The sequence below is a fragment of the Sciurus vulgaris genome (genome assembly GCF_902686455.1).
Source record: "Sciurus vulgaris genome assembly, chromosome: 11".
In the NCBI taxonomy this organism is placed as follows: domain Eukaryota; kingdom Metazoa; phylum Chordata; class Mammalia; order Rodentia; family Sciuridae; genus Sciurus; species Sciurus vulgaris.
This window is the reverse complement of record NC_136472.1, coordinates 36,711,065-36,724,586: the sequence shown is the minus strand read 5'-3', so window position 1 is coordinate 36,724,586 and position 13,522 is coordinate 36,711,065. Positions and strand designations below refer to the sequence as shown.

The 13,522-nt window shown below is 44.8% G+C and overlaps 1 protein-coding gene across 9 annotated transcripts in view; it reads left to right on the top strand.

The window, feature by feature from the left end:
• LDLRAD3 (low density lipoprotein receptor class A domain containing 3) overlaps positions 1-13,522 on the top strand; it is a 223,884-nt gene that overhangs the window by 96,538 nt on the left and 113,824 nt on the right. For 8 of the 9 annotated variants that reach the window (XM_079104400.1, XM_079104395.1, XM_079104392.1 and 5 more), the window contains exon 3: positions 9,306-9,431. The exons of the other annotated variant lie outside the window; for it this stretch is intronic. In XM_079104400.1, the coding sequence (XP_078960526.1) occupies positions 9,306-9,431 (126 nt within the window). The remainder of the gene's footprint in view (positions 1-9,305; positions 9,432-13,522) is intronic. 9 annotated transcript variants of the gene reach the window in all.

Below are 13,522 nucleotides of genomic sequence, written 5' to 3'. Positions count from 1 at the left end.
GAAAGGGGGGCAGAGAAAGAACACAAGAGGGAGGAAGGTCATCCCTTGCAGGACACACCCTGGGTGACAAGCTTCCTGCAAGTAGGTCCCTCTGCCCAGTGGTCTACTTGATGGGTTAATCCACTGGTGAGGTCAAAGTCCTCATGATGCAAATCATTGCCAGAAAGCCCCTCCTCTCAGCCTCACTGCCTCGGGAACCATACTTCCTACACATGAGCTTTGGGGGACACTGCAGATCTAAACCATGACATCCCTCCAGCGTGCGTGTCTGATATATCCGCTGATATGTTGTTTTAGGGAGAAATAATACGTGGTCATATCCAACCCAAAACACTTGGGGTCTGCTCCAGTAGGCACGTGGAGTTGAGCTGTGCCTTTTGCTCAAGCAAAATGAATTTGCAGAGGCTTGAATTCTAGGAGTCTGTTTGACTTTCTGGGCTGTTTGTCATCTGCTCTGGGGCCACAGTGAAAGAACATCCATCCCCTCCTTCCTCCTGACTTCTTGGAGAATCCAGGCAGATTGCTTTTTAAAACTCTGTTATTTTTATAAGTCTCTCTTTGCTTTCTTGCTCCCAACCATGAAGTCATTTTTGACTTTTAGAAGGAACCACAGTTTGGCTTTTTAGAAAATGAATTGGTAGAATGAATGTATTAGCAATTTCAGATACATTGTTCCTTGCAAAGTTTTTAGCCTGTGGTGGCTACTTGTGGGTATTCCCTTTGAGACAAGTGCATGGTGGTTTATATTATGTGAATCACATAATTTATTTTTTCTAATTTATACTTTTATATACCATCATTCTACCAACTTTAGAATGAATTGAATTGCAACTGGCTCATGACACTTTTTGAATGAGAAAAAGGGTTTTAAATTTTTAAATTAAAGGTGCTGAGTACTTTTACTGACATGAGAAAACACATTCATACTCACCTCTTTTCTGTTCCTCCATTTCTGTGTTGTTCCTACCTCTGGACCTTTGCACATGCTGTTCTTGCTTCTTGGAACATTCTTCAGTCTATGATTCGATGAATACTAAAGTTTCAAACGTGGCCTAGCTATCTCTTGAGTATCCTCATTTTTGCAGGTATGATACTGGGTCTGTTAATTAGTATTAGTGAAATGAATAATTGAATGAGTCAGGCCTCATTCAATATTATTGGTTTCCACCTTGGCTCAGTGTCTCAGTTGAGGCAGATTTTCCATGGAGAAGGCAGAAACCTTCCTTTCCTGACAGTAGTAGCCGCCACCTGGTTGAGATTAGGAGTCTCATAGCTCCCTCTTAAGGGCACTCATTGCATTGCACCCGGAGGGTCATCTGTCCTGGGCTGTCAGAGCTGTCTTCACTGTTCAACCCCCACATCTGACTAGGTGCCTGCCAAATGGAAGGATGCTCAGGAACATTGTGCTATTAGCCAGAAAGGGGATGCTCTCCCGCAAAGACCTATTTTGTATTATGTGCAGGTAAAGTATAAATCCTTACAGAATTAAGAGTTTTAAAATGCTAAAAGGGCTTCTTTTGCGAGAACATGACCATTTCTATGTGAATGTACAGCTTGTATATAAAGCATTTTGTTCCTTGTGCATAAATGTGGAGGAAGAGAAAACTTGTTGAAATGGAGGAAGACCAGGAAGTGGCCTGTAGTTTCCATGTGCGTGTTCTTCTTCTGATTACTCCTCAGTTGGGGGGATGTCATTGTTAGACTTAAGGGAGTTATGTCAGAATTGGTCCCACATTGTCCCCATAGCCATGATTCTTGCAGTGACCGCTGATTGGTAGAGTGGCATCACCAGAAAGAAAGGAATAATGAGGTCATTCTCTGAGGGTGTAAGACTTAAGCAGAATCTCTTGAGTAGAATTGTATTAGTCTGTTTTGCGATTGCTGTAATAAAATATTCAAGACCAGATAGCTTTGCAAAGAAAAGAGATTTATTTCGGCTTATGATTTTGAAGGTGCAAGATCCAGGGGCTGCATTTGATGGTAGCCTTCTTGCTGGCACAGTCTCGAGGGGATTGATCTAGGGCATTGTGTGACAGGAGATGGGGAACACATTAATCTGTGTCTCTTCTGGTTCCCCTCCCTCTCCTTATAAAGCCACCAGGGTTTAATTATGGGCCCCACTCTGATGACTTTATTTAATCCTCATCCCCTCCAAAAGACTTCACCTTTAAACCCCACAGTTGGACTAAGTTTCCACCTCAGGATGGGGATTAAATTTCAACACACAAATTCTTGGGGGACACACTCAAATCATATTTAGACTTTAGCAAGGATGTTCATTGGAATCCTTGGTCTTGCTTAATAAAAATGCAGATTCGCCTAGGGGAGTGGCCCAGGAACCTGCATTTTCAGAACCGTCCCGGGGATTGGGCTGCAGTGGATCACTAAGTTGCTTTTTGCAGAATTGCCTTATGGAACGTGGACTTCTGGAGAAACCCTAGTGAGGACAGCAGTCCTGGGAACGAGACCCCGCCCTTTGTGGGTACCCTTAGACAAGAGGGTGCATGCAGCCCAGGAAGTCAACTCAAGGACCAGCTCCCAGGAACAGAGACATTCTGCATTAGCCTGTGATTAGTGCAACCCAAGCCAACCAATTCCAGCAAAGATTGATGCCCTGCACCAGGTCCGAATTTAGAAAGATAAAAAGAAGAGTCACAGTTTCCTTGACCAGACAGTAATGTCCCCTGCTCTGCAGAGTAATGAAATACACAGATGTTAAAATGAAAAGAGACAGAGATGGATGGAGAATAATAGAGCGTGGCAGCAGTTAAGGACCGACTTCACAAAAACACAGAGGAGCTGCGAGTTGTTCTCAGCCTTTGCACTTCCAGGAATATCATTGCCAGCAGGGGAGAATCGGTCTATCTTCCGTGACCTTGGGCGGGAAGGCTTTTCTCTTAGCCATCTGTGGCCAAAAGCATACCAGTTACTCAGGAAGAGGCAGTGCAAGATCAAAAGTATACCAAATGTGGACCATGCATGTCCCTTGATCTGGCAGTGGGACCTCAAGGAGATGTTGTATCAGTTGGAAAAACCATGTCAGCACCTGGGTGCACATTGCTTATAGAAAACACCCCAGCTGTCCTTCAGTATTGGACCCTATGACTTATGAGGACACAGAGGCAGTGAAGTTACCCTTCATTGAAAATGGCCACGTGGATCAGTACTTATTGACATGCAAAGATGTCATAATATGTTAAAGTGGCCAAAGCATGTTTCAGAATACCACGTGTTTTATGGTGGCATTTAAGTCAAACTGCTTATTAATTCAGTCAGTAATTATTGAGCAGCCGGTACACAGGGCACTTTCGTAGGCATTGGAGATACAGCAGCGAGCGAGGCCTTGGTCCTTTGCTGTTCTGCAGTGTCGTGCTCTGAGCCAGCAGCAATGCCCAGGTACTGAGCACCACAGGCTGATTGCCGTACCTCCCAGGGTCCACTTGGAAGGGTGGCTTTGGCTGTTGTCCAGAATCTGAATTTTGGGAGCATTCCCAGTAACTGATCAGGGTGGCTCCCTGTTCCTAGACTGGCCGTGCAAGCCAGCAGCTTGGTTGTCCTCTTTGCCTGTTGGGCTCTGGAAACTTGGTGGACTGAGAACAACCATGTGATCGGCTCCCAGGAAACCCCTGTCAGTGATTGTAATGTGCTTCCCTAGGTGACGGCATTTCCCCAGTGTTGTCACTACTTGCTGCTCTGCGATTGCTGGGAGGGGACCTGGGGGCTCGCATCTGGTTTGCTCTGGGCTGTACCTCAGTCCCTTTTCTTTTGACTGATTTTGCTTTGTGTCCTTTTGCTGCAGTGAGTAGGACTCCATGCTGAGTCCCAAGTCCTCCAGTGAATTGCTGAACCTGGGGGTGGGCTTTGGGACCCCACCATTGTTGTAATGACTTATCACAATGAGCATGTGATTCTGAAGTGTTTTGTGAGAAAATGAGTTTTTTGTTTTAAAGGCTGGCCCATGGTAAAATATTTAATGAAACAGCTCCCTGACATATAATGTATTTGGTGAAAACTGTTCATACCCTAGATCCCCTTTTCCAGTAATGTGGCCTAAGAATATTATTTGAAATTTAGGCCAGTTTTTATGTACAAAGGTGTTCTTTACTGTATAATTTATACTGCTGAAAATTTGCTGAGACGTATATTAGTCTGTTTTCTGTTGCTGTAATAAAATGTCAAAGGCTAGGTAATTTGTAAAGGAAAGAGGTTTATTTAGCTCACATTTTTGGAGGTTGGAGAGTTTGGCATTGACATCTGCTTAGCTCTGGTGAGTGGTCCCTTGGCTGTGTCACATGGAGATGACATCCTGGCTGGAATGTTTGTGTGTAGGTGGAGGGAGGGAGCTATCATATGGCAAAGTAGGAAGCCGGAGAGTGAATCAGGGTCAGACTTGCTCTTTTGTAACAATCCACTCTCACAGGAACTTAATTCCCTCTGTGAGACCAGCATTAACTTGTTCCGATAACAGTGGCCTCAGTGACCTAATTACCTTGCACTGGGCACCACCTCTTAATACCACCCTACTGGGGACCAGGCTTCCAACACAGGAATCTGTGGCAGATAAACCGCATTCAGACCATAAGCATACCGAGTGCCCAGCATGGAGGAAATGATAAAATAACCTTGTTTACCAATATGATGAAATATTTGTGTGGCCCTAACAAACTCTGGAAAGTACTTAGTGTTGTCGCTCTAAAGGGAATTAATCTACAAAATTATGTGATGCGTTTTCTCCAGACACTTTTGCCAGATGCAAAAAACAAGCCATTCCCCAAAGGTTGTACCATGTGCGATTCCACTTATGTAACATTCTTGAAGCGACAAAATAGTAGAAATAGAGAACAGATTCTTGGTCATCGGGGGCTTTACGGAAAAGTGGAAGTGGGATCGTGTTGGTCCTGGCTGTTCGAGGGTCACCGAGGGCTCTTTGTGGCGATGGAGGTGCTCTGTGTCTCGACGTGTCAACATCATCGTCCTGGTTGAGAGGTTGTCCTAAATTTTTTATGAGAAGTTACTATTGGGGGAAAGTAGGAAAACGGTACATGGGATCTTTCTTAGAACTGCATATAAATCTACACATTTCTCAAAATAAAAAGTTTCATTAAAAAAACCCTGGGACATTAAAAAAAAATCATATGCATAAAGATGTCAACTGCTTTAGAAGAAGAATGCTAATTTTGGGTGCTTCAGAGTGGAGGATTATAGGTAATGTTCTTCTTGCTCTGTACTTTATTTTTATGTATTCCACAGTGAGCATGATCATAGGGTTTTTTTTTTTTCTTTTTCCGAAATAATTTTAGACCTACAGCAAAGTGGCAAAAATAGTACGGAGCGTTCTCAGATTCTTGGTCCACTGTCCACTAATATGATTAACATCTGAGGTAGCCAGATCAGCACTGGCGCAGGGCCACCAGCTGTATCATGGGGCTTCTTTGGGACTCCGTCCATCTGTCCACGCCCTCTAGTCCAGGATCCCACACTGCATTTAGTCTCTGGGCCTTAGTCTCCTCCAGAGCATGCAAATGCCTTGGCCTGTCCTGGCCTTGGAGGTTATTGGTTGGTCACCAGTAGAAGGTACTTACTTCCCTTTGGGCGTGTCTGATGTTTGCTCATGATCACCTTGAATTATACATTTTGGGCAGGTAGAGCACAGAGGTGATGTGGTGGCCTCTGTTCCGCATGGGTACCGTGCCGTTGAGGTCTCATGACTCCCTGTGGGCCATGGTTAAGGTGGCGCCTGCCAGGTTGCTCTGCTCTCAGTCACTGTTTTTTCCCTTTGTGATTAGTTAAGAATATGGTGGAGATACTTGAGGTGTTGCAAATATCCTGTTTCTCCTCCAGCTTCCGACTTCTTATTTTAGCATCCATTGGTACCTCTTGCCCCTGTAAGTTGTTACTGCGCTGTTTGCTTAATAGCGACTTTACTTTCCATTTCCTGCATCACTTTTACGTTTCTGAATGAGAATTCTACCTGGAAGAACTGGCCCTCCCTTTTACTGATGTAGTCAACCAATTTGGGTATGGGTGGCCTCAGAGGTGTTCCTTTTATCTTCTGTTTTACAGTTCAGTGCCATCAGCATGTATGTTGTTGCTCAGATGTTCCAGCTTTGGTCCTTGGGGGTTCAGGTGCACTCCTCTGTCCTTCCACATGCCCCCGTGGCATTTTGAGCACCTCTTTATATTCTGGCAATATAAGAGGCTTGAGGTTCAGCCTGAATGTCCCCTGTGAAATCAGCCACGTCTCCAAGAAGCCTGGTTTCCTGTACTGGTCGAATGGTATTTAGAAACCATGATCTGGGTGGCAGATGTGCTTGTTGCTGTTGGGACGTGTTTGTTTCTAGTCCTTGTCAACAAACAGACCCCCCCCCCCCACACACACATACCCTTCTGTACCCACAAACCAATATTTATTGTATTATTTGAACCAATATTTCTTTTATTATTTGTTTCTCTGTCTCTCCATCTAGTAGACGTGTCTATCTACCTAATTTTTGGAAACATCCAATTCATAGTGATGCCTTCAATTCCAGTCCAAAGCCCCAGGGGTTGGTTTTACCTGTCTACTTGCCTCAGGAGCAATCTGTTCTGACAGCCAGACATCTCACTCATACAGTTGACAGAATATTTAATTACTCGTTCAACCCTTGTGTTCACAAGTGGTAGTTTCAGAATTGCTACTCCATGCCCCTATGCAAGATAAAATATAATCGTAGTGCAGTCTTTGTGTATAGTTTCCCACCCTTTAACCGTATGGAAATCCAGTCAGAATGGTGTTTCACAGAGTGACTTGGGCTAGCCTTTCAGCTCTCTCACTTCAGTGGTGGTGTTCTGCATGGGCCATGAGGTTGTGTTCACTTGTTACTGTTTAAATCCCATTTTGAGTTCTCCAGCATGTGATTGATTTTAATTGTTTGTTTTTGGAGTGTTATCATCACAGCTCTAAGACAGACCCTCCTCTGGGTATATCTATACTAACATAAAGTAAAATAGGTGGGTATACAGATAGAGATACTGAAAATAAACTAAGATAGATGGTCTGTAGACAGATATACTGAATGTGAACTGAGATAGATGGGCAGATAGGTGGATAGACCAAAGATACCTGTGCAAATAGATACACTCAGAGAGGCATGCTCCTTTCTTGTCCTTATGACCTGATTCTGTTCCTAGTTCCCCATTCTTCCCATTCCTTTCTTAGCTATCTGCGGTTGGTGACCAGTGTTCAGTTTCTGATTTATGCTTCCTGTATCTCTTTTGCATGGATAAACCAACACATGGGTTTTTTTTTTTTTTCTTTTTTTAGATTCCCTTCTTTTCCTCTATGAAGGACAAAGTACTCTAGATCTCTTGCCCTTTTCTTTCACTTAACAGTGTATTGTGGAAATCATTTCATGTCAGTTCATGGAGCCCTTCCGTAATGAGCTTTTAAAACTCTGGTAATCAGAAAAAAAAAAAAGTTTTAGTAGCTGAAGAGTCAGCTTTAAAATTCTAGAGATGATGATAAATGGCACAATCATTCCATTAATTGAGCATCTGCTGTATACCATGCTCTGTACTAAGCGCTTAATGTAGGTCATCTCGTGCAATGCGTACCAGAACCCTATGAAATAGATGTCATCTGCAATTTGTGGATGAAGAAACAGGTTAAAAAATATTTAGAAACTTGCTCAAGGACATAAAAGCAGTCAGAATCTGCATGCAGGGCTCTCTGGGGTTTGTGCTTTGAGAAGGGTATACCAACACCATTACAGTTCTTCCAGGTGGAAACAGGGCCATGTGGGTTTTTAAAACCTGGACACGTCCCAGGCCTTCTTCACACCCCATTGATTGTGAATCAGCTGCTGCCAAAGTGGGCATGTTACAAAGGGCAGGAACATGGAGGAGATTTATGGCCTGTTTGTTCCAAAGAAATGGCCCTTCCTTCTGGGAGGACTGTGGGTCCTTATAGACAGGAAGCAAGAGAGCTGCTCAGTGGAGCCTGCTACCTGGATATGGCCACAGATCCCATCTTAACACCCCCCAATCACCAGCCGAAGCAGCCGAGCACCATTAACAAGAAAGTGCATTACCCCACAGAGCTGTTTGGTGTAGCAGACACTCAATCAAGCCCAAGTTACAGCCATTTCTGTCCAGACTGTGTGGCAGGAGTGCAAGATGAATTTCTTTGGAGCAGGAGTCTGGCTTCTTTTGTGAAGAGTGACAGCCTTGGGCAGGGAAGCAGGGCCATTGAGTTGATTGGGATCATGGCTTCTGGAGCATGTGCCCAGGGCCTCACCCCAGTACCATGTGACACTGGGCAAGCCACTTGATCCTTAGAGTGCCTTCATGCAGTGGGGATAAGAATCTGGCCTCTGTGTTGGGGGTCCCCAAGGCCACGCCCAGTTCAGCAGTTTTCCACGATTCACACAACCCAGTGTGTGGTCCTCCTTTGTCCATGATTTCTTTCAGTGAAAGGGTACGAAGTAGAATCAATGGGGGTAACGGGCTGGAGTGGAGTCCAGAGCAGACCAGGCCCCATGGATTCCACAGGATGCACTCGATTTCGTAGCAGTGGGTTGTAACGCGTGTGAAGTGGTGTCTGCCAGGGATGTGCGTTGGAGAGTCAGTATCCAGAGTTTTAATCTAGGACGCCCACATTAGCCCTTTCTGTCTTGCGTGTCCCCAAAGTCCAGACTCCCAAAAGGAAAGCATAACTGTTCAGCATGAATTGTTCAGCACAGGAAGCCGCTCTGCTCACTTAGGGTGGTGGGAACCCTCCCCCAATCCAAGTTCTCAGACTCCAGCCAAGCAGGAGACACCCTTGCAAGCAGGCCTTTGTGAGGACAGCAGTGTCCAGGCATTGCTTTAGATCTTCTGCATGCCTTCCGTTGGGTGGCTGCTGGGTGGATTAGAGGAGATAATCCATGCAAAGCACTTGGCCCACCGCCTGGTACAGTGAGCACTTGCTAAATGTCAACTATGATTACATTGACACCCCGGGAATGAATTTCAATGGATTCTTCAGCATCCTGAGAAGCGAGCTCCCTCCATCGCCCATTGGCTCACCCGTTCACCTAGTCCTTCCTTTGTGTGGCACCTGTGTGGGGCAGGATTAGCCACTCCCTTCCCAGAGGATGCTGGGTACCTGAGCTTGATGGGCATCTGGGGTGGGTGGTGGTGGTGAGCATCCTTTGGGGGACCTCCAGGTAGACCTACAAGGACACACTGCACATCCCGAGTGGGCAGGAGGAAGAAGAAGGTGGCCTTAGGTCTTGCCCTCCTGATTGACGTCTTGCTGTTTGTTGGTCTTCTTTTTCCCTCTGCAGCCAAAGCTAAATCCAAGTGTGGCCCCACGTTCTTCCCCTGCGCCAGCGGCGTCCACTGCATCATTGGCCGCTTCCGGTGCAACGGGTTTGAGGACTGTCCTGACGGCAGCGACGAGGAGAACTGCAGTAAGTGCTGAGGCCTAGGACCCTGCCCCACTCCCCCCTCCCGGTCTTTCCAGCAGCCAGATTGTCCTTCCGGCCGCTCATCCCTGCCCTTGCGCTTCTCTCGCACAGCTGGGCTTTCTCTGCGCTCACCCACATCCTGTTCTTTGCTGCTGCTTTGTTATGTTTATCTGTAAATGCTTGGCTACAACTTATCAGGGGTCTTACTAGGTGCACTGTGCCTGAGCCTTTCCAGCAATCGCCCCGCGAACGCAGGTGTCTTGTCCCAGTGAGCAGCTGAGGAGCCTCGAGCCAGGAAGTGCCTTAACTTACTCAGGCCCAGACAGCTCATCAATAGCAGAGCCATGTCCAGGTTCATTCAGACTCTCACCCGATTGATTCTGTTCATGTTCTTGCTTGCTTTCCTTCTTACTTTGAACTCTTTTAAAAATGCTTATTATACATACTATACGAATATGTTGTTGAAAAAATTATGAATAGTACAAAGTCCTTGACTGTGTCTACCCGTTCCTTTTTCCTGGTGCATAGGCCATGGTATCAGCATGTGGACAGACAGATGTGCGCGCGCGCACACACACACACACACACACAGACACACACACGGACACACACATCCTCACGTCTGCTGTACACTCCTTGCCTCGAGGCAGTCTTGCTGATGGACCTGGATACATGCAGCCCCTTCCTTGCGAGTATTCCCGTGTCCATAGTGACTTCACACTGCAGCCTCTGTGACCTTCAGGTGTCTCCTCCCCACCTTTAATGTCATTCTAGCTCTCCCAGCAAGTGCTTTGTCCCTGCTGGTCACTCTGGTCACCATTTCTGCTTCCCTTTCTCCCTACCTATTAGACTACTTGAGCCTTTGTAACCATCATGGGAACTGAGCAGATGTACTCATTTATTTTCTATACTTACGTTTTTAAGCAATTTTAGGTTTTAGCCAAACCAAGAGGAAGGTACAGGGGTGCCCACATGCCCCGCCTCCCCTGAGCCTGCCAGTGTCAGCACTCCCACCAGAGTGCATCCGTTACAGTTGGTGACCCTGCATTCACATGCCACCACCCCCGTCCATTGTCCATGTTAGGGTTTGCTCCTGATGTTGTGCCTGCTGTGGGTTTGCAGAGACGTACAATGACATGTACCTACCACCCTAGCCTCCTGCAGAATCCGCAGTGCCTAGTAGTCCCCAGTCACTGCCCCCTCATCCCTCTCTGCCCACCTGCCCACCACTCACATAGTTTTGTAAGATTCTTCTCTTCTAATTATGGTAAAGAATGATGAAATAAATTATAACAAAGAAACCAAACAGCCTATGATCCCATAAATTCAAGTGAAATGCTATTAATGTGTGAGCCATTTGGCACCAGACTCTCTCTTTCCACGTATGTATGTGTATGTGTGTATATATATGTACATGAACACACTCAGCTTAGTACACAGACACAGACAGACACACACACTCCTATAATGTACCCAGTTTGTGATGTGCTCTTCATTGTGACCATTTTCTGGTGTTATTCATTTTTTTCTAAAACCTAAGTTTTAGTGACTTCAGGGATGGTTTTGATAGACTGATCTTCTTTCCCTGGTCTTTGGGTCCTATTTTAAGTCCCTGGAGTGGAGGAAGCTTTCTCCTATGCTATTTGGGCAGTTCCAGGGAGCCGTCCGTCACAGTGTCTCCTCCACGTAGGAACACAGGACGTTTCCCCCACGTACCTCCTTCTGTTGCTCTGTCATCTCTGGCTCTCAGATGGCAGAGGCCTGGTACAGCCAGTAGACTGCCGTGTGGGTGGTAGAGTGTTGGACACCTGTCTGGGCAGGGGGCACGCAGGTCACTGACAGGAGCTAGAGGTGGGCGTGGGTAGAATCTTCTTGCAGGTGGTTTCCTGGTCTCTCAACCGGGGTGCTTTCCCAGGGTGGTCATGAGAATTAGATGACATAGTATTTAAGAAGTACTTAGGCTTGTGGCTGGCCCAGAGTCATTGATTTAAAAACAACAGTGATCTAAAACAAAAGTGCAAGTAACTAAAGAGAAAACCATATTATTAGGATTTTGCCTTTGACTTGGGCTCTCCAAGGACATACTTCTTTTATATTTATATATTTTATTTAGTCCTTTAGGAAGTGAGGACAGCTTGGCTTCAGCTTCCTACTGTCATGAGATCGTGTAATCTAAGCTGGACATGCTGCACTCACACACACACACACACGAGTGATCCAGTGACAATAAAAGCAAGTGTGACTTATTATACTGTGGATATTCAAAAATGATTGTGTTGTCCTTGTGCCCCTTGCCAGAGTTAAGGACACTGTAAGACTCCCATGTTTGGATATTGGTCTTCAGTTGTCCAAGTGAGTCCATTAATGCCCATCCCAGATTGTGTCACTGGGGATTAAGCCAGCCTCTTTTTCTCTCACATCTACCCTTTAAAATTTGTGGTTCTAACTCTCTCTTTTGAAGACTGGAAAATAAAAGGCTCAAACACTTATCTTACTTTTCTTAGATGCATCGCACCTTCGAGTAACCAGATGGAGGACTTAAGAAAGTTATTTTTTATGTAGGAATGTGAACTAATAAAAGAATAACAAAAAAGCGTGTATTTCTGTTTCCTAACCTCTAATGAAGCATGGATCCCGTTAATGGGCTTCAATGGCAGCTGAGACCCTTGGGTGAAAAATTGATGTGGAACTTTATATTGACGGATCAGGCTGAAAACTCCTGAAACCGCCAGCTGATCTTTCAGACAACTTTGAATCGTTATCGCACCACTTCAAATGGAATGTGGAAACTTGACTCTGTAGGCCTCATGTCGTTATAGATGCCGCATCGCCCATCTACGTTCATTAAAGAAAACCACAAGATGGTGTTCTAATTTTTGCTTCAAAGTTTCAAGTGTATTTTAAGGGATTCTTGAGAAGAGAATATCATATTTACCCAGTAAATTACCATTTGGGTTCCTTCCCTCATTCCTGATTTTCCAAGTCTCCTGGCATCTTTACATTTCTTTCTGAAGAACTTCCTTTAGCAAGTCTTTTAAAGTGAGTCTTCTGGCAACAAATTCTCTCAGTTTTCATTCTGATAATGTCTTTATTTCACCTTCATTCCTGAAGGATCTTTTTATGGTGTTGGAAATTCTGGGTTAATAATTCTTTTCTCTAAGTACTTCAGATGTGCCTCTTCCGAACGGCTTCTCTGGTTTCCAAAGAGAAATGTATAGTTTCCCCAAGGTTATGCATGGCAGGTTTTTTTTCTTTTTTTTTTTTTCTTTTCCTCCTCTCTAGTTTTCAGCATTTAGATCACGGTGTTGACTCTGTGTGTGTGGATTTCCTTCAGTTCATTCTATTCAGGGTTCCCTGAGCTATTTGAGTTTGTTGGTTTGGTCTTTTGGTATACTTTGTACATTTTCAACTGTTACATATTTTTAAAGTCCTGTCCTCTTTTTTCTTTCCTTATGGGATTCTGATGACAATGATGTCAGATCCTCTATCATTGTCCCACGAGTCCCTGAGATTCTGTTCATTGTCTTTTAGTCATTTTGCTTCTTCTTGTTTAGATTGGATTATTTCGATTACTCCATCAAGTTCCGTAATTCTTTCCTAATTCTTTCCTTTGTCATCTCTCTACTTTCAAGCTTATCTGGTGATGGATTTTGCTTTAAGTTCAGTTGCTATGTTTTTCCCTTTCGGTTCTTCTGTCTTCCGTCTCTTCGCTGAGACTGTGTTTCTCCCTTTGTTTCAGACGTGTTTGGGATTGCTTGTTAGAGCCTTCCTAAAATAGCTGCTTTAAAATCTTCATCATCTAATTTTGACATCTGTGTGATCTGGTGTCAGCATTGGTTGGTTGTCTTTGTTATCCTGGTTCTCCAGGTGGCAAGTGATTTTAGATTATATTCTGGGTATTTTGTTTGTTATATTGACATTCTGGATCCTGTTTAAATCCCATGGAGAATGCTTATATTTTTGTTTTAGTAGGCAGATGACTGGTTGGGTCAGACTACATGTTTCTACCCTCTGTGGGTTGTGGTTTTAATAGTTTTCAAACTGTTTTTGCAGTACGATGTGGCTCTTCCCTGCATGAGCACCCGCAGTGGTCT